The following is a 20,404-nucleotide window of genomic DNA, read 5'->3' as shown; positions in this document are numbered from 1 at the left end:
AATGCAAAAATTCCTGCCAATACACCAAGTCATAATGAAAAATCAGATCAAGTAATTTTGCTATCAAATTTTTAAGGTGCAGAATATGTTTTTATAAACTGTCAAAGAAAGCTAGAATATAATGATAATTTCTGTGTGTCTTTTGCAGATAGTTATAAATACTCCCATTTAAGTCTTTTCTTGACCAGTACTATTAGTGTCCTCTTTTATATCATTCAGCCCCATTTTTACCCAATTTACAGTTTTAAAAAATATAACAAATTATACAGCATTTTCCTTTTCTACAAAATTTTAATGAATGCTGTGTTCCTAACTAAACATAAGCTTTATTTTTGTGCTAGAAATTTTGTGAAGTACTCACAATAACCTTTTTTTCAAAAGCTAAGTCTCTGAAATTAAAAAAACTAGCAAAGCGAGCCCAATAATTTAAGTACATGTTCCATAGTATGTTTGTCAAAAGTTAATAGATTTGAATATTATGTAAGTCAAAAGACATGAACTCTACAAAAAAAAAAAATTTAAGCTTACCATCATCTTTAGAACCTTTATTTGACATTCTTTTAGTGTGTACACTTAGTGTTGTCTTCCATTCCAATTTAAAACCGGCCCCAAGGTTTTCTAATATAATATTCATTTGTTATCCAACATTAAAAATAATCCAGCCTTAGTAATGATTATATTTACTATTTCTACAGATCCTAAAATTCTAATAGAATTTGAAAACTAAAGAAAGTATTTAAAATTACTTTTCAAAGTTTATTTATTAAAGTTTGTAAATTCCTAGCTAAGTATGTTCATAGAATGCATTAAACAGCACTTTTTTTTCAGCCTCAGCTACAACAAAAGAGGCCAAGAGAACTATACCCTTTTATTTAAGTAAAGCATGTGTAACATAAAATATTTCAAAAGTTTTGTTAATATAATTAAGTATCCATCACATACCTAAAATGTATTTTTCTAATAAATAAAATCTTGGATAATCTTACACTAGTTATTCTTAAACACTAAGAGCTTATTTTTATTTTGTTTTGTTAACATTTTAGTAAACAGCCACATAAGGAAATAACTTACAAGTCAAGATTATAGCAAATGGCAGTTAAGTTTAAAGAGTTCTTTTTATTAAAAAAAAAAAAAAAAAGCAGTGTCCTAAAAACTTTAAGTCCCCAAAAGATCCATGAAAGAATAATATTTTTTAAATTTAAAAAAAAAATCCATACAACAGTTCCTCATCCAACTGTCCTAGTGTTTACGCTACACATGGACAGAAGTCTCCCCCACTATGAGGCTCCATTTCCAGCATTTATTTCCGCTCTAACTGCCACAAATTATACAATACTACAGCTGAACGCTGGGCCCCTTCCCTTTCATCTGCACGCCAAGAGCAATCAGATTACCCTGGTAACCAGCGGTCACATGACCAGCACCTGCTCTTTTGGCTGGATGCCACTGACTAAAGCCATCTGCTTCCCTCAATCAGCTTTCAAACATTCTCAACACCTGCGCTGCAGTGTTTTGTGGTTTCTTTTATCAAATCAGTGCAAAACTGCTTCCAAAACTTTACATATTTCTCAAATTTGTTTAAATCAGAGGTAGGCCTGTCACAGAACTGGACCACTGCCAGGTACAGTAAGTTGGCAACTAGCGCTTTTCACGGTGACCTCTCTGCGCCAGGGTGAAGCACACAATTTGATTTAGTGGGGCGCCCTGTGTGAACTGTCCTACAGGAGTTAGGGGCTCACCATCTCGAAGCCCACCGGAGCCCAGGTTGGACGAAACGTCAATTTACTGAAGGAGAGAAGTGCTAATGATTTTCCATCTGCCCTTCCCAAGAATGAACTACGTGGAACCCCCAAGACTGCGAAAAGTTGGACAGGACCTCTCCAGATGCTCAGACAAAAAGCCTGTAGCCAAGGGAAGCACTCATCCCTGATCTGATTACTGACAGATTTCTAAACTCATTAGACCCTGCACTGTCCATGCTGCCCGCCCAGAGACAGCGAAGCCTTTCCATGCTAACATCTTCTCAGGGCACCAACACATACACCAAAAACAGTCCAAGTCAAAAACGCTACAAAACCTTCAGTGTTTCCTCAAAGACATTACCATCAAGGATAAGGTGAAGTTATTTAAATTAAGTGGCCTTTGCTACTTATTTTGCAGTAAATTAATCTGGATTTTCAACTACATGTTATATAAAAACCACTCTGCCTCCAAAACAGCCAAAGTTAGAATTTTTCTTTTAACAAATGAGCGTCATGCAGAGTGGTGGTTAAGAGCGGTGACTTGAGTCAGACAGACCTTAGTTCACGTTCCAGCTCTGTCACTTACAACCTGTGACACAGGATAAGTACTTAATTTCCCTGAGCCTCAGTTTCTTCATCTATAAAACAAGGTTAGTAATTACATCTTCCTCCAAGATTCGTTATGAGGTTTAAATGAGATGGTTTAAAACCCTGGCAGTGTCTGGCACAAAAGGCCATCACACACATCTGGAAGAGAAACAGCTGAGAACGTATTCTGGGAAGTGTGGGAACATACAAAGTGTGATAAAAAAATATGCTGAATGTTTAAATTTAAAAAAATTGTTACAGTACAAGACACACTGCCATTAATCCCCCTCAAAATACTCCCCCTCACTTTGAACACACTTATCCCATCCGTTCTTGCCACTTTCTGAAGCAGTTCTGGAAGTCCTCTTTCATGAGTGTCTTTAGTTGCACTGTCGTGGCTGCCTCAGTGTCCTGAATCATTTTGACTTTGGGGAAGAGCCAGAAGTCGCATGTTGCCAGATCTGGTGACTACGGTGGATGAGGACACATCGTAATGTTTTTATTTGACAGAAATTGACGTATCAGAAGCGATGAGTGACACAGAGCATTGTCATGATGGAGGATGAAGTAAAGACACTCACGAAAGAGGACTTCCAGAACTGCTTCAGAAAGTAACAAGAACAGTGTGTTCGAAGCAAGGGGGACTTGAGAGGGATTAATAGCAATGTGTCTTTTGCTGTAATAAATTTTTTTTACTTAAATATTCACTGTATCTTTTGATCACACCTCACATTCTCTGGCTGTGGCTTAGACCCCCTTGGGCCGAATCAACTGCAAAGACTCATGGACAGGTCTCCACTTCATCGTGGTCACGTCACCTACGCAGCACGAATAAAAGGAAAGTCCTTTATCAACATTCTTCAACGCCAACAAAAAAACACAAACAAGCAGGTAATCCCAATGGCTGCTGCTCTCCGTGCCCATGACCGCCGTTTCAATTCAGAAACACTATCACTTCCCACCTTGCTATTACAGCTGCCTCCCCACTGCCTGGTCACCTTCATAATCCCGGGGCAGTTACCCACCGTGAGACTACTGGAGAACGGACACACACTCCAACATCCACAGTCATTTAAATCTCGTCTTTTATAACGTCAAAGCCAAAACATAGCCATATAGACATTCCTCTTCCAAACTGCAATTTGGAAAGCTGGAATGCACAAAGAGGGCAGCTTTTCCAGTCGGGGAGAAGAGAACGTTACTGAGAAGAAACAGCCCTTAAACCAACAACACTGCAGTGCTGAGGCGGCAGCCACGGAACCCTGGTGCACCGCCATGGCTGCCATGATGGCCGCCCACAGGCTTGGCCGACGCGGGCCCGCACGGCGACCCACGAGCGAGCATGTCAAGACCAGGAGCGTGTGGGGAACACTTTCTAACTGTGGACCTTTCTAACTGAAGGGCCTTGGCTGTGGAGAAATCGTGTCAGCCTTCATTCCTCTCCAGAACCTGCTGTGTGCCTCCTACATTTCCTAGCTCAGCGACATGGTACGGCCACCAAAACAACACCCACAAACTCGTCCGCCACGTGTCACCAGAGTGACCAGCTCAAATGCAAACCTGACTGGCTCATCCTTCTGCTTCAAGTCCAATCCCACAGACACTAAAGTAGGGGTCCCTCCGCAATGCCGCACAGGCTCTCTGCAGTTTCTGCCGCTGGCAGCATTATCCTTAGTTTTCTACTTTCCCCAACTCCTGGGCGCTTCATGCGCAGACACACAGGACTAACTACTCCTTCAGGTTTACAAGTATCTCATCTACCTCCACTTTCCCCCCAGGTCTACTCATCGACCACACGCAACGTGGACATCACTCACTCAGACAAGCATTTTAGATCCCACTCCACCTAAAGCCACCTGCTGTGCCCCACACAGAGATATTTACAAGACACAAAACTTGGTGGTAACATTACTGCAGTGTATTAAAGCCAAAGGAGTGTGTGTGTGTGTGTGTGTCTCCAACTATCCCATAAGCTCAAAAAGGGGAGAAACTGTCTTATTTTTCTTCGTATTTCTAGCGCCTGATCAGGTAGGTTACTAAAAATGTTAGCTGGTCGGTTTAACTGAACAATGCAAGTCATAGGGGAAGCAGCGACACACAGACACAGCCCCTACTATTTGCCAGGCACTCCTCTAAAGTGCCTCTCTCATTAACTCACTTAAGAACCCCACACATAGATTCCATCTTTATGACTAAACACCCATGAAACTCAGGAAAACGGGGCTAGAGTACTACCTGAATAGAGCGAACCTTAGCAATTTTTCAAAACCAGTCTATCTGTGCACTTCCCCCCTCCCCCCTCACAAAGTTCTTCCACTTCCTGATCCTTATCGCCCATCATCACCGGTGCAACCAAGATACAGAGCCACACACTCCTGAAGCTAGAGCTAGACAAGCGCTTGAGATCCGGGAGGGAGCACGTTTTTCTGGGAATGCTGCTGGTGGTTTGAAAGGTCACTGTCCCTTTCCCAGCTTTTCTCTCGCATTTCATCGTGAGAGTGGGGTCACACTGGTGGGCAGTCGGATGTGCTCAGAGCCCAAGCTAAGTGACATTTAGGTTACCTTTGCCACATCAGGCTCTAAAGTTCTGAGACTGCCCCCAAGGTGATCCCAGCACACACCATCGTGATGAGCGCTCAATGAGAAAAAGCACTAGGAGAACACACATTCTGTATTTAGAGAAGAGTACCTGTCAGATCGAGGGACACTAGAAGAAATCTACCTCAGGTCAGCTCATGACGGCAGATGTCCACCACGGTGGGGCAGGTGCTATCACCTGAAGTGGGGTTGGATGAATTCACCCGGACCAAGATACAGCACACAGATAACTAATTCTTCGGGGTGAGAAAGAGGGAAGGCTTTTTAAAGAAGGCTTTATGCAAAAGGACAGAACTTATTAGAAAGCCAGCTAGCTAGCTGCCCTGATTATGGCCAAACAGAATACACTTAAACACTGATCAGCATCAGCCTAGGATCTAAGTCCTTAAAAGAAAGAAAGTGTGAAAAAGAACCCTATTATGGGAACAAATGTGATGAGAAGAATATGGTCAGTTAATGAAGATTTCTGGACAGTGGGAGGGAGTTCTCAATCCAACGAACCCCTCAGACGGGACAAGTTAGTGGAGATTCTCATCACATTGGGGAAAGTCAACCCTGAGGCTTGGGTCATTGACATTAATCAAATTTGTTTTCAGGGACTCAGGCTAAAATGTCCCACTATCATCTTTTAGAAGCAGAGTAAAGGGTATTGAAACATATAGCCTTATTTTTTGTATGCTCAAAGGGCTTTCTAATTAAAAAAAAAAAAAAATGAACCTAACGGATAAGCCAGAGAGAGGCTCCTGGCATGGATGTTTGTGCATATTGCAATTCTACTCAGCGGCCGTAATGAAACACGTAACAAGCTGTCACCGTCAAGGTCAAGGGCTCAGCGCTGGCCTACAGAAAACCACCAAACCTCTCAGTGGAGGAGGAGAACAGTCTCCTCTCAATTTTTAAACAATGAAAAAGGAAATCGAAAGATAAAGAGGCAAACCGATAAAGAGGTAAACTGAAAAAGAGAAAAGATAAAGTACTAAAAGTTTAAAAGGATCAATGAAGGCAACAGAAAAGGTGCTACATCAGAAGGTAAAGTTAAGCCAACAAAATAAAAATTTTAAATAAAGTCCTAAGACTAAAATTTATTTAACAGCTAAACATTAATGTAATAGAATGCAGGCGACAAATTAATGAGGAAAGAGACAAAACAAACTGCATGACAGATACTAAATCCAAAGGTCAAGCCACACAAAGGCACTTGGAGCTCCCCAGGCGAGGGCCCCTGGAGTCTTCAGCAGACACCCAAACGTTTGAGATTCTCCACAAGAAAGCCCTGGGCAGAGAGCGTCTGGGTGGGATGTGGGGGTGGGGGTGGGGGTACAGGAACAAGACCCTGGTGCCTGGTGTGACCCCTTCATGCCTGTCTGCCCCGGACACAGCCAGCCTCTGGGCACTCTGAGTCGCCTGGCCTGGGGCCCACACGCGTCACTCCAAGGTGCCTTGCCACCAGCAATTCCTAAACCCCACTCACAAATGCTTCACTCTACTCTTCTAGCTGAGAAACAGAAAGGAGTTAAGGAGAGGGAGGGAGAGGGAGGGAGAGAGGGAGAGAGGGAGAGAGGGAGAGAGGGAGAGAGGGAGAGAGGGAGAGGGAGAGGGAGAGGTTCTATTTTATTTCTGAAAAACAAACATGATTTCAGTGACAGATTATTAATACTTTGTTTTTCAAGATTGCGGAAAGTCACTTTAGAGGACGGAACACCTCGAAAACAAATGATTTAATCTAAGTTGTTACCTTAAGTGGCTCTTATAGCATCGAGTACTCCCTAAGCACATTAACTATGTTAAATTTTCAAGAAAGAAATAGCAAAGCAAGTTAGAAAAGACACAGAAACCTAATTTGCTTTCATTTAAAAATGTGTATTTCAAACTCCACATCCTTCACCATTACCTTTCATAATCAAACTTCCCGAGGGTGAGGAAACTGAGGGTCAAACAAACAGGTTACACGCTCAGGCCTGAGCAGGACTGAGGCCAGAGCCAGTCCGGGTGCAGGGGCTGTAGGAAGGCATCTGACCCCCTCGGGAGGCCTCCTGAGGAGCGCAGCCCTGGCCTGGCCTTTCGGGGTACCCTTCAGGCCTCGGAAACTGTTCCTGGTGAGTGTCTTCTGTGAGGTGGGGATCCTGTCCTGAGGAGAGCTATCGTGTTCACCATTTTTTTTTTTTGAAAAAAGAATGTTTAAAAAATGAAAGGAAGAGAACGTACAATAGGAAGCTCTCCTGAAAGGGCCACATCCATTCTTAATATTGAACATATTCTAGAGGTAAAAAAGACTCCTCATGCGGTCAAGAATTATAGAGTCTAAAGGCCACTGAGTTTTACGGACTGATTTAAGATCTGCCAGAGGGAGCATGGAAACGCAGTCCAGGTGGCTAACGCTGCCTGACCACAGACGCCCAGCAAAAACCCGGGGCCCGCCGGCTACATGGCACATAAAGAACTGAATAAGGTAGACATTATTACAAAACCGATGAAACAGGAACGCCCTTCAGTGTCCCTTCACTATACTATATTCTTCCAAACGCCAACACTTGGCTGCTTGTGCCAAATTCTAGGATGTCACTCTTATTTATGCACAGCATTGCCACAACCCAGGAAGGGGGACAAGTGACGGCAGACACAACCGCACTCCCTAGATTCCTAATCATCTTTTTGATGGGCCACGGAGTTAATACAACAAATGAGGCAGGCTGCCCACCCACATTTTTATCAGGTGCTGTAGGTAGGTGGAGAACTAGGCAGAGCAAACTGTCAAACCAACACCACCCACCCTAGTAGGAGGAGCCAAACTGTCACTGAAATGGTATTGTTCCTACAGGAATCAGGGCTACATAGAAAATAAGTATTCTAATGCAAGTTCAAGGTGTTGTCTTTCCAACATTTAAAAAAAAAGTAAAAGAACAGTGCCCTTTTGCTTAACTCACAGTCTCTGTTTCCCTGTTTAGCATTTGAAAGCTAAAGCCACACAGACTAGCCAAGGTGGCTGAAGTGAAGGCTGGCATTTTCAGATGACTGATGCTCTTACGGTGGTTTCCACACGCATCCAGTGACTCAAAGGGGCCTTTATCTACCGGGAAGACAGCTGGCCAAAAGATCTGTATATATTATGTGACAAGTTTTGCCTTTGTACAGAACTTCATGCTTTTCAAAAGCCGTTTTGATATATAGACATTTTTAATAATAATTTTTTAAAAAATCAGCCTATGGTTCCTTCTGCTCTTTACCTTCCAACTTGAACATCACTCCCACATTTACCACAGCAACAATGTATGCTCCACCCTAAAATTACACTTAAGAAAGGACTTCAGAGGACTGTGTCTCCAGAAAGATCCCCCTTCACATCCGACTGCTGCCCATGGCCTCCTCACCTCTCAACTCTCATGGGATGGGTACAGTGAGGGTTGAAAGTGGGATCTGCATCACCGTCTCCCATGGAAACCGAAGTGGCAGCAGGCCACCACTCTGAAGTCCACTGCAGCTCTCTGGATGGGCAGGAAGGAGCTTCCAGCAGGCCCAGAGTGGTCCACTCCTGCCTCCAGCACAGAGCACAGGTGAGCAAACTTGTTTTTAAGGGTCGATGTGGCCAGGCGTTCTCTTCCCCCAATGAGTATAAACTGAACCACATGAAGTCAAAGGTACCAGGGTCTGCATAAAACGGGGCAGACAACTCTCCCTCCCCGCTCATTCAGCTGATTGAACACAAGTCAGATGGAGGACGGGCCACACTGTAGCCTGTCACAGGCAATGGAAAGACGGAGGTGGCTATCCTAAAGGAGAGAAGGATTTGGGCTGTAAAGGAACCAGCAGCCCCTTGGTCAAAGAGAAGATGACCTTTGAGACCCGCAGAAAAGGGGGCCCCTGGTCCCATCCCTGACCTGGAACTGGGGTTTAATGAATCAGGAACTAGGCAGGGCAGACCAGTGGGCAGAGAGCCACACGCTCACGGGCACTTTTTCCTCCTCGTTCCTCTCCAACTGAAAGGGCTCAAAAGTCCATCTTGTGACCACACGTTAAAGAAACCCGTATCCTTTTCTGCAGGCACAGTGTTCAAAATACTTAATTCAGTCTTTCCAATTCTGTCGTCTTGAGTCAAGACTAAATCACAGCATTTGAGTAAAGCAAAGAGCAAGAAACTGGAAAGCAGAAAGGCTGTGGTTGAATGTATTTTATTACCTATGTACTTGATGGAAGGCATCTGACTCTCTGGTACTCTCTGTACTTACTGGCAAAACTAGTTTATGGTTTCCTTTTGTGCCTCATCTCCACAGAGAAATTTTATGTGTATAAGGGCACACTAAAAAATATGCATTAGTTTACCAAAATATACTAGCACTGGGCTTTCCGGCCGAATACAAATATCTCTTGGGTAAAATGCTGCTACTCTCCTAGATCAGCTCTGAGAAAACAGTATCTGACAAGCTAGTTTCCTCAGAAGAAAGTTGCCACATAAATATTAATAATAGTGATAGTGTGGTTTGCAAAAAATGCCCTTTACATGTTTTTGGTGCTTTTAAAAAGAAAAACAAAAATAAATAAGAGCAGTACGTTCATTTTTCAGTTTAAAATATCTTCACTCTCAACGGAGAAAAAGCATTTTAGTTTTCGACTAACTTCAATATGGAGGGTGGAACACAGAGCAAGGGACCAGATATGTTCCTAGAAACTGCATCAGAAGCGACTCTCTATGGCTTCATTTTACTGAAGCGTCAGTAGTCAGGTCACAGTCTTTGGCCGAGCTCCCTTCTTTATGTACACTCAAAGAATCTTTATGTAGCTAAATGGACCACTAAATCCTTCAAGAGTCATTCAAAGCAAGCACTTCCTCCAAATTCTCTCTCATCCGACAAGGGCCAGGCATGCACAACAGAAAACGCATTGAGAAGAATGCTGATCCTCATATTTCAGCTCCATGAATCCTTCCAGATGCAAAACGGCATCCTCTCCAGCCCACAAACGCCAGAGCTTTTATTTTCAATATTAACTGTCAATATTTGAAAGCTACAGGGACACCTGGGGAGAGCACTAGCAAAAAAATGGGCAGGGAAATATATATTTAATACAAAAGGGGAAGGGGGAAAAAATGATACATGTCTAATAGAAAAAAAGAATGTGGTCCATTTGTCTCATCATTAAGATTTTAAGCATCTTTTTAAGACATGCTGACCGTCTTTTTCTGTTTCACTACCATTCTAGATAACAGCTTTTGGGCAAATTCTTTTAGGTTCTCCTGCACAGGAAAGACAAATATAATTATATTTTGGTTGCCCAAAGGGCCAGTTCACTGGCAACGGCCACAAACTCAAGCCTCAGCCACTTTGTAGGATGAGGGGGAATGACAGGTAGTGAGGACACCACACAGGCCCACAAGGAAAACCAGCCGCGTTTTCTCAGGGCCTTTATTACGGCGAGTGTGAATGACGCAGAACAAGCTTTCTCCCTGCCACAGACACAGTGCGGAGCGAGCCAGACCACCAGTGGGTCACTTCCACCCCCCCCCCCCACGACAGCACGTTTGTTTGTAGGACCTCACCACTGATACGGCATACAGGGCTACTCTACGTTCTTCATTTCACTTCTGTTTATTCCCTCTATTTAAGCCCTCTGCAGGAAAATTATTTTCTATATAAACAAATTCATCAAGTTAACTTATTCAAGGATGGAAATAACTGGTATCACATAACATTTTGCAAAACAAAATTGCCACTGCTGTATCCCAGTGCTTAAAAGCAGACTGCTATGGCAATTCAACCCCAGTACTAACATAACCCAAACCCCCTATTACCTTCATCACTGCATATTCAATTTACATAATTATTCTGCTATGCTATTCAGAATTTACATGTAGTTGTATGCATTCTGCTTATCCTTGCTTCAGGATGCTGTTTCTTTTCTAGACTTAGCAGAACAATGAGACCACAATCCGACATCCTCAATTCCTCGGACCAGCAGAAACCCTGTGGCTCAACAAAGTAATGGGTTGGTTTGTTGACCTACTGAAAATCTCTACTCAGTTACCATATTCTTGGACAGCCATCCCCATCAACAACAGGAAAGTGTCTCAGGAATATCCTCGCCACATGGCATAAATCAGCAAGTGGCCCTACAAGTGGTCAAGTCACCAGGACCAAGCTCTCGGTGCCTCCTCCGCATGGCCTCCTGCATCTCTGGGCCATGTGACAGAAGCTCCCTTTCCACTCCCATATCTCCATACTCAACAGAAGAGCGTTCCACTCAAGTATTTTCCACACCACTTGGGGAAAAGCAACTATAATCTACAGGAGGCACTGGCTGAGACTACTAGCCAAAACCAACAGGGGGCTGATGTACTAGACTTCCTTCTGGGGAGAAAATAATCACATGTTCTTCTTCCTACCAAAAGCATGTGACTGGGCCAGCACAGTGGCTCAGTTGGTTAAAAGCACGAACTCTGAGCAACAGGGTCACTGGTTTGATTCCCACATGGGCCAGTGAGCTGTGCCTGAGCTGAGCTGCTGCTGGGCTGCCAACAGGTGGCAGGGTGGCTCAGTTAGTGAGAGCACGTGCTCCCAACAAGGTTGCTGGTTCGACTCCCACATGGGATGGTGGGCTACACACACCCGCAACTAAGAAGGAACACAGCACCTTGAGCTGAGCGGCCGTGAGCTACCAACAGGTGGCCAGGTGGCGACTGGACTTGGAGCTGAGCTAGCTGCGCCCTCCACAACTACAACTGAAGGACAACTTGGCTGTTCCCCTTCCCCAATTCCCCAATAAAATCTTAAAAAAAAAAGCAAGTGACTCTAGTGCAAAGCCATTTCTCAGGTTCAGCCATGTCAAAAATGTCCTCTGCACAGACCAGTTCAATGTAGACTCAGAGCTCAGGGCTTGAAAGAATATATACGTGGAAATTTGTGACAAGATCCAAAAAACAGTGGGGTTTTTTGTTTGTTTGTTTGTTTTAATCAATTTTTACCATTAGGTGATAGATTCAAAAAACTGAGATAAAAACTGAAGGCAGACATGCCTTGAGGCTAAAACCAGCCTTGAAAAAAAAAAAGACTATATTCTTTTTAGATTTTGCTTAAATATTTTTCTCCGAAATAAGCACATGCTTCCTCCTACCAAAAGCTTAGATTTAGTATTTAAAATGACATATTTTTAAAACCCCTCCTAAATCAGACTGACATTCTAACCATGTCCTTCTTGCTCAGACCCCTAACAGCCCAGTGCCTGCAAACAGCAAGTATTTAATGAACTACTTCTTAAATAAATGAAAACAGAATTTATAAAGGGTTGTGGGTTGAGAAGAGTGTTTATAAGGAGAAAATAATGGTTTTCAATTAAGAGACCACATCATGAAGCATCAAAGAACATTCCTAAGCAAATGTAAACATTAAGTTACCAATAAGATTGAGTTATTGAATATCTAAGTTACTTTGACACCATAAAAAGTACTGATGGCAAAGATTTTTAAATGACTAGAATCAAGCTTCCAAAACACTACAATAATATATTTGGGGTTGTTTGGATATTTCCAACAGGAAGCTGAAAATCCAAGTTTGTTCTGTCGCTTTGCAGCAGCATCTATCTAGAGCCACAGAAATCACCTCCTGTCTTTGTGTCCCTGTGTGTGCACACACAGGAAAGGTGCATAGGTCACCAGCTCAAAAAGATCACATTGAGCTGCCAGCCACAGGACTGGGCGTGCATATGTGCATGCACACGTGTGTGTGCATATGCACATGGGGGTGGGAGGCGGAGCGTGTTTTCTAATGGAGTTTGCAAACAGGTTCAGATTAACCAAGTCTGACCATACTTCCATCTGGAAACTATATTTTCTAACATGAGCCATATTCTGAAAAATAGATTCAGATGTTTGGAATTGGTTCAGAACAGTTGTAAGAAATGTTCAGTACAAATGAAAAAAATTAGTCTTCAATGTCTTCTCCTCTCAGCTTTTCTTACTGAGTAAATACGCCTTCTGGGGGGTCAGAGAGTTGGTGGGGGAAGTACGGAAGGGAAGTATGGAGTGGAGGAGGCTCTTTCCTAGAACCTACACTTCATGCTATTCTCGAATGCATATCTAATGGATGGATAACTGCCATTTGATTTCTCCCAGGTCGCCCACTAGGATTTCAACCCTGTCCCCGGGAATCCTTCCTCCGCCAAGCGGACAGAATTAATTCTCCTGTTTCAACTGTTGGGAATCGGGCTGAAAAGCTCAGTGAAACATAGCAACCTGTCCTGCTTCTATAATCCTTCTTTCCCAGTTTTGTGGTGTCACTGAAAATGAGGTTGCTGGTCTATGCTTACAAGCAATTATGCTGGTAACCTGTTTCTGATTGTTAAATGACAAATTTTCGCACACAAAAAAAATTACAACAAAGTAATTTTGAAATAATAAATAATTTTTATCCAGTAAGTGTAAAAATGTACCATCCAAATCAAGTTCGTAATAATCGAGTCCTCAATTTCAGAATGCATGAAATGGTAAGTTTTTAGTTTGGGTATGAGAGAGAGGAGCTCAACAATGATAACGACAGTCTAGTGTCCCTCCCCTTTCCCGCCCCGGTTCACAGGCTGGCCCTGCCTGCTGCTCACTGCTGAGCTTTGTCTGGTGGCGCAGTTTCTGTGTACAGCCTACCTTGACTTTTTGCTGGACTTGGGTTTTGGCGTGGCGGTTTTTGCTTTCTTTTCCTTTGGCTCTTTGGGAATCTTAGGGGCTTTCGGGGTCTTGGGTTCCTTGGGCTCTTTTTTCTCCTTGGGTTCTTTCGGTTCCTTCGGATCTTTTTTTGCCTTCGGCCTTTTCTTTTTCTTTTTTTCTTCTTGAGACCCATCTAGTGAGTTCCTATTTAGTTCTTGGTTATCAACCCCACCAGGGAAGTCGTCTTTACCAAAACTTTTACTGGGATCCTCGGCGAAAATGTGGTTGTTTTTCTTTTTCTTCTTCTTTTGCTGTGGCAGCTGCTCTATCGACGGCAGGTAGTCATCGCTCTTCACTAGCTGAGCGTTCGGTCCACTAACCTGAGGCATATCCGGCACTGGTTTCTCTAGAAAGGGCTCCGATGGAGAATGCTAAGAGACACAAATAGGAATTGAAATTAGTCTATCGTTCTTCATAGTGAAGAAAGGAACTGAAAGTTAGTGGCTGTTTTTGAAGTTTGCTCTGTACTCAAGGTAGCAAACATCTTACCAACTATACAGTTGTAAAATCTATCATAGTCTCTCATCCAAAAAAACCTATTTCTTTAACAAGGAAGCTTTTAAATAAACCAAGTAAAAAGTGGCAACTTAATAATACAGTAAAAAATTTAGTTCAGGAAGAAAAAAATTCTCATTCAACTGAAGACACTGCCTATTTTCTTAGTAGCCTGTGTAGGAAATGGTGAATGACAACATAGTAGCAAAAGCTAAACCATAAAGAATGAATTTAAGTGGAATTCCTTTCCCCATGCAGGAATGGGAACTCAAATTAAAGATATATAATTAAGCCCCCTTTAAAAAGAACAAGTGGACTGAGCATTGCAAGATTCGGGTACTGTGAAAGCTTGAAATCAAAGTGTAAAAGCATAAATCTTACACAGTACAGGTCATTTCCAATTTAAATAACATTAAAATGTCAAATTAAAAGCACATATCCAAACATAATGACTTTGAATTCGTAACATTTCTTATACTAATATAAAATGCAGACAGTATTTTCCATTAGTTATTAAAGCTTCACATTTCCAAATTTCACTGAGGCAAAGAGAATCCAAACAGTCAAGTTGGCCTGCCTTGCAGATGTTTGACATTCGCTAGGAGCCTACCCAGAGACGGCCGTAAATATGGTGGAGAATACCAACAACTGGGAGGGGAAGCCAACTGGTCAGCTGAGGTCAGTCAGCGACTGCCTCACAGCTCCCGAGCCTACCCCAGGGCAAGGGTAGGGTGTTGTCTCCACTGTCAACTATGACAGCTAGGGAACCTTTACATTTCAACGAGATACTTGAAAATGTATACTTGCAAATGCTACTCATTTCCTTTTGCATGTTCTCCAGACACTTAGTAGTAATAATATAAACAGCAACAACAATAACAAACAGCTGCTAGTGTTTACTGAACAATCTTACTATGGGCTAGGCATGTGCTAAGTACTTTACACCCCTGACACCACTCAACCCCATGCCAGCCCTAAGCGCCAGGTATGGACACTGACACTCTAAGATGCAATAATGTGCCAAGGAGTTACAGGCGGTATGTGACGGAACTGAGACTGACATGAAAGCGCACGGCTGCGGAGCCCACAGCCCTCACACCACCTCTGAAAGAGGAGAAGGCTGGGGAACTCAGGGCCAGGTGTGCAGAGGACCGGAGAGTAACGCAGGAGCTATGGCTTGCCATCAGAAACTACTGCAAATTAGATTCCAATACAACTGGTGTTTACTGAGCATCTATTTCATGCCATGTTCTCAGCTACTTTCAGGAGTTAGTTCACCTGAATCTCACAGCAGAAATGTGATAATCTGTCCCCATCTTTCAGAAAGGAAGCAAAGCCTGAGGAGGGTATATGACCACCCAAGACCATACCACAAGGGACAAGCTGAGATTTGAGTCCAGGTTTCCTAAATCCTGACTCCTCCTGACTCTGTTCATCTCCTGAAATGGTATACTCAGGTAACATCCTGGGGAAGGGTCCACAGGTTTCATGTGATTTCCAAAGTGTTTGGTGATCCAAAAATCACTGCCTGAAAAGAGAGTAGTTACACTGTTTCCACTAAAACCTACCATGGTTACTACAGAAACCTACATTCAATCCTCCTCCTGCACAAGTATAAGAGAAAGAGTCCAGGAGCATGAGGTGAGAGAAAACTTCTGGTCCAGGCCCTGCTGTTAGCTATATTATCTTGGGAAATCATCTCACTCATCTGGGGCTCTTGCTTCATCTGCAAAATGAAGGGTTTGGGTTACCTGATTTGCAAAGTCTCTTCCAAAATCCTATGGTATTAGAAAAACTTAAAATACACACTGCCCTTTCTTAGTCATACTGAGAGAGAAAGAAGCTGGAAGAGTGAGGATGCACAGGAAGGGAGAGAAGCAAGGGCAGGAGTCCGAGGCAGGACGCCCGGGTGTAAGTCTATGTACAGAGCAGGATGCCTTCCAGGATGGCACAGCTACCCAGACACGGAGAAAAGGTACCCCTGCCCTCCACACTTCGCACACACACTCCTAAAAGTCACCCAAGGCACTGCCCAAATTATCATGACCCGAGAAATAAGAGCATCTGAGCTAACTGCTTTATTATACTTAAGTTACTGAAGTTGACTTAACCGTTGCATATTATTTCCTAACGTAAATCAAAAGGAAACACCGTATCTTTTTGTAAGGGACACAGAGATCAAACTTATTTGGGACAAGCTATTTTTCAGGAAATGGGAGGAAAAGTATTTCCTGGAAAGGGAAGGAAACAGAGACGTCTACCAATAAATAATGTTTAAAGCTTAGAATGGTGAGTTGATTCCAGGTATGCATTAATGCAGGCATGCACTGCAATGACTCTAAAGCCAAGTACAGGCTTCTTTCTAATGACAGAGGCCTGGTACACATTTATGAATTAGAGAAAACATAAAACACCTTTTCCAAAAAGACAGAAAATTTATCTACACACTTTACCATACAAATGATTTTAGATGCTCCTTTCAGTAATAAATGAAGCCATAAATTAGTAGCTCTTAAAAAATGTAATCTTCCATAAGGAGGAGAAAATATAAAGATTAAATACATAAAAGTATTAATCCCACTTCATATGTGGCACAATTATGTTTTGGGTAGTATTTGAAATCGGGTGAAAAGGGTACTCAGAAATATTATAGTGTTTACCAGACCCACATCTCCTTTAAATCTTTTAGAGAAAAGCTGTTTTTGTAAACATTTAACAAAGAACAGATGGCCTGCCTTAATCATGTGGGGGGAAGCCTGGAGCTCACAGTAATACCCTGGGAAGCCTCCCAGGCCCAGCCATGCCCTGCCCACCTCCCCACACACCGCATGGTACAGTCTTCCCTAATGCTATTTAATTTTACAGCGGCCGTTTCCCCATCCATTCCCACTGCCTGACAGGTAATCAATGCCATTAACATCTGATATTACCGTATAGGACATTCCTAAAACCTCTCATTTCTAGAGCAAACATGGAGAATGTTAGATATCATAGGTATTTTTAAATACACCCTATAGGACTTTCCACTTGACACGTTTCTATCTTAATTCCATATGCCAGCTGGAATATTATGGAATATATAAGAACTGTGCCATTGACTTTTGCAATTAAAACAGAATTACTGATATTTAAACTATAAATAAAAATGACCCAAGGGGTGCGTGTTGTCAAAGAATTACCATAAGCTGAAGAGAATGGTTTTTTATCCTTACCTCCATTGTTCATAATGTATAAATTAGACAAACACACAAACAAGTTATCTTATGTAATACAGTAGAACAGATAGGATGCAAATTTAACCAAAGGAGAGCTGTCGTGGGGAAGCAAGGGCAACCCGTTACCTGTAAGCAAGCGTGACCCAAAACGTTAAGAAGCTTTCAACAGGAGAAAAGGAAAACGTCTGTAAGAAGAAACTTTTCATCTATCTCAGGTGTGCTTTTCCTCCGACATTCAGCAGCAGTTTCTGGGTTAAAAAGTTATCTTATTTAATCATGTTGTGCCTTAATTATATTCTTGAAGCCTCAACCTGTTATGAAGGTCAAGTAATGTGAGTGAGCAATATAGTATCGACTCGTGCAACACTTCCCACGTGTACCACCTCTGCACACTAACAACATTTTGTAATACAGAACATCTATAGACAAACACTTTATTTACTGAATAACACAAACAAGTCTAACATCAAAATACTAATTTATGATAAAGAAAAGATACTACCAACTGGACACGAGTAACATGGTCCTTCTGGGAGACCCGTCTCTCCCCACAAATGAAGCTAACGGGAGGCCTTTGTGATCTCAGAGAAACTAAGATTCTGGTGGGAAAGTGACAGGCCAATTAAGACCCAAGTAACAACAAATACAAGCTTAAAACACATGAAACTATTATTTAAAAGAGCTGTAAAAATATAAACATTACGTATTCATTTAAGATTGAAACTTACTATTTTTAATGGCTTTGGGGACACATTTCTACCACTGACATTCTTTACTCTTATTTTTCCAATATCCCCCAGGTTCTTGATCCCTCAACACTCCTTTAAAAAGGAACTCCAGAGTGAAAACTGAAGCTCAGTCTTTACTCAAAAGAGTGCACAAGGGCTCAAAAGTGCATTTAGCAGTGGTTCAGGAAGTCCTGTTGAGACTATGCTACCTTTTTTTGTCAATGACCCTGATAAAAAGAAGATGCATTTAATATTTGGTGCCCAATTCATTGATTCATTCAACAAATACTTGAGGATATAGCAGTGAGCAAGGCAGCCACAGTAGCTGCCAGGTGAGAGCTGAGCACCTAACCCAGGGTGACACTGAGGCGGCTTCCTGAAAATATGTCAGCCAGGTTCTGGCCCAGGCTTGCTTCCTCAATGGACCCAGCCTGAACAATGGGTCGTGACTGCAATTAGGTGACTGAAGGCAGCAAAATGCATGACAAGCAAGTAAAGCCCTCTTTGTGAGGGACTAGGTCAACATGAGCACATAGCCGCTTGACTAGTTAACTAAAGTAATTTTTAATTTTGATTCTTTGATATACAATAAGTATAAAAATATTCTTGAAAAGAGAATCAAGGGTTGGAATATTTTCTGCTCGGCTAAATTTGGTATTAAGAGTCAGGGCCTTGAGATCAAGTCTTTGATATCAGTTTTACCTAGTTCATTCTTAACAATTTCCAGGAAAAATTATTTATTGAATGAGTACATGTATGAACCAAACACACACATGAACAATAGCAAGGTTGTTGGTCACACGAATTAAGAAGACAAAATGTACATTTTTAAAGTTTCAGGTATTAAAAGGTATTCCATGAAAAGAGGACACAGGTCAGATAATTCTGGGCTAAGCAAAATTAAGCAGTTTTTCTTCCCTGCAAAACTCTCCAAGCCCTTTCTACACTCTGAGGGGTATGGTACACAGTGTGTCCTAAAGATACCTAACCACAACAGCCCTTTTTCAAGACTATCTTGAATAAAAATGTTCTTCAAAATATACTTTGGAAAATTAAAGCAAGGCAAATTCATCCACTGCTGTGTGTGTGTGTGTGTGTGTGTGTGTGTGTGTATGCAAGCAGTAGTTATCAAATGCCTACAACATAGCATATGCCTATGAACAAATATAATTTGATATAACATACACTCAAACAGCTCACTGAATTGGGAGTTTCTTTTATGCTCAATTTAAGTTGCTGGTAAGAATAAAATAGGAATACTAGCATAATCATTTAAGACGACCTGTATAATTCCTGTTACATACAAAGTCAAGATAATTAGCATATTAAATAAAATCAATGTTGAAATATCATAATGTAATAATTTACCTTTGCCTGTAACTATGAATTATTAAGTTTTAGAATTAATTTTTTTTAATTTCTACTGAAATATCTCACTTAAAAATCATTTGAAGGCATTTTTGAACCTTTGGCTTTCTGCCTGTGTTTTTAAGCTGTCCTTAGAATACATCTGCCATATAAACACAATCTTAAACAGCTACAAATTAACACGAGCCTCTTTTATGGCATCTAAATGGTAAACACATTTTGAATGAGTCCAAAATAATGAAAATAATGAACCGAGCGGTCATGTTAAATTTAATGTCAAGTAATTTCACATCAGATACTGAATTCTGACCATTTACCACGTGTTTAGGAGTGCAACTATACCCCAGGAACTGTCAAACAGCACATTTAATGTGTAAAACACAGTGTGGTGGTGCTTTAGAGTCAGTCTGACTAGAAGAACATGAAGCTCCACCCATGCTAACCCCTTTCTAAGTGTCTGAGAAATCCTAATTGAACAGGCTCCCTCCCCTCCTTGTTCTGACCAGGCTGCCACATCGGGCTGGGAAGGTGCAGGGCTGCGGCCTGGTGCCATGCTGCAGGGCCTGCCCCACTCAGGGTGATGCGGAAAAGAGAGCGGAGAGCAGCCTGGTGTTCAGGGAGAGACGACACCAGGACTACCAGACCACCCTGGGCCACACTGCACTGAATGAGGTTTCTAAACCACGTATTGTCTAGTTACATGTGCTGTGTGCTCTGCAAAGCATCTTACCTACCTTCTCTCTTAAGTCCTGTAATAACCCCATGAGGTTGGTGAGGTGGTGATATTACTGCTCTTTTATAAACGAAGAAACTGAAGCTTTAAAATGGACTTACCCAAAGTTATGCAGCTAGAAAATGGAAAACCTGGAATTGTAACCCAGCTGTGGCTATAAAGCCAGTGAGAATGTGATCTGGCATGCCCAGAGCTGTGGTCCACACGTGGCTGCAGAGGGTGGCCAGGTCCACAAGCCCAGAGCTGTGGTCCAC

At 42.2% G+C, this 20,404-nt stretch overlaps 1 protein-coding gene across 3 annotated transcripts in view; it reads right to left on the bottom strand.

Annotated features, from left to right (window-relative positions):
* CHD7 (chromodomain helicase DNA binding protein 7) overlaps positions 1-20,404 on the bottom strand; it is a 127,831-nt gene that overhangs the window by 67,955 nt on the left and 39,472 nt on the right. For all 3 annotated transcript variants that reach the window (XM_019661125.1, XM_019661127.1, XM_019661126.1), the window contains exon 2: positions 13,552-13,982. In XM_019661125.1, coding sequence (XP_019516670.1) covers positions 13,552-13,982 — 431 coding nt within the window. The remainder of the gene's footprint in view (positions 1-13,551; positions 13,983-20,404) is intronic.

This window comes from Hipposideros armiger, unplaced genomic scaffold (genome assembly GCF_001890085.2).
Source record: "Hipposideros armiger isolate ML-2016 unplaced genomic scaffold, ASM189008v1 scaffold_336, whole genome shotgun sequence".
Classification (NCBI taxonomy): Eukaryota; Metazoa; Chordata; class Mammalia; order Chiroptera; family Hipposideridae; genus Hipposideros; species Hipposideros armiger.
The sequence above is the reverse complement of the archived record's forward strand: the minus strand, read 5'-3'. Positions and strand labels throughout refer to the sequence as shown.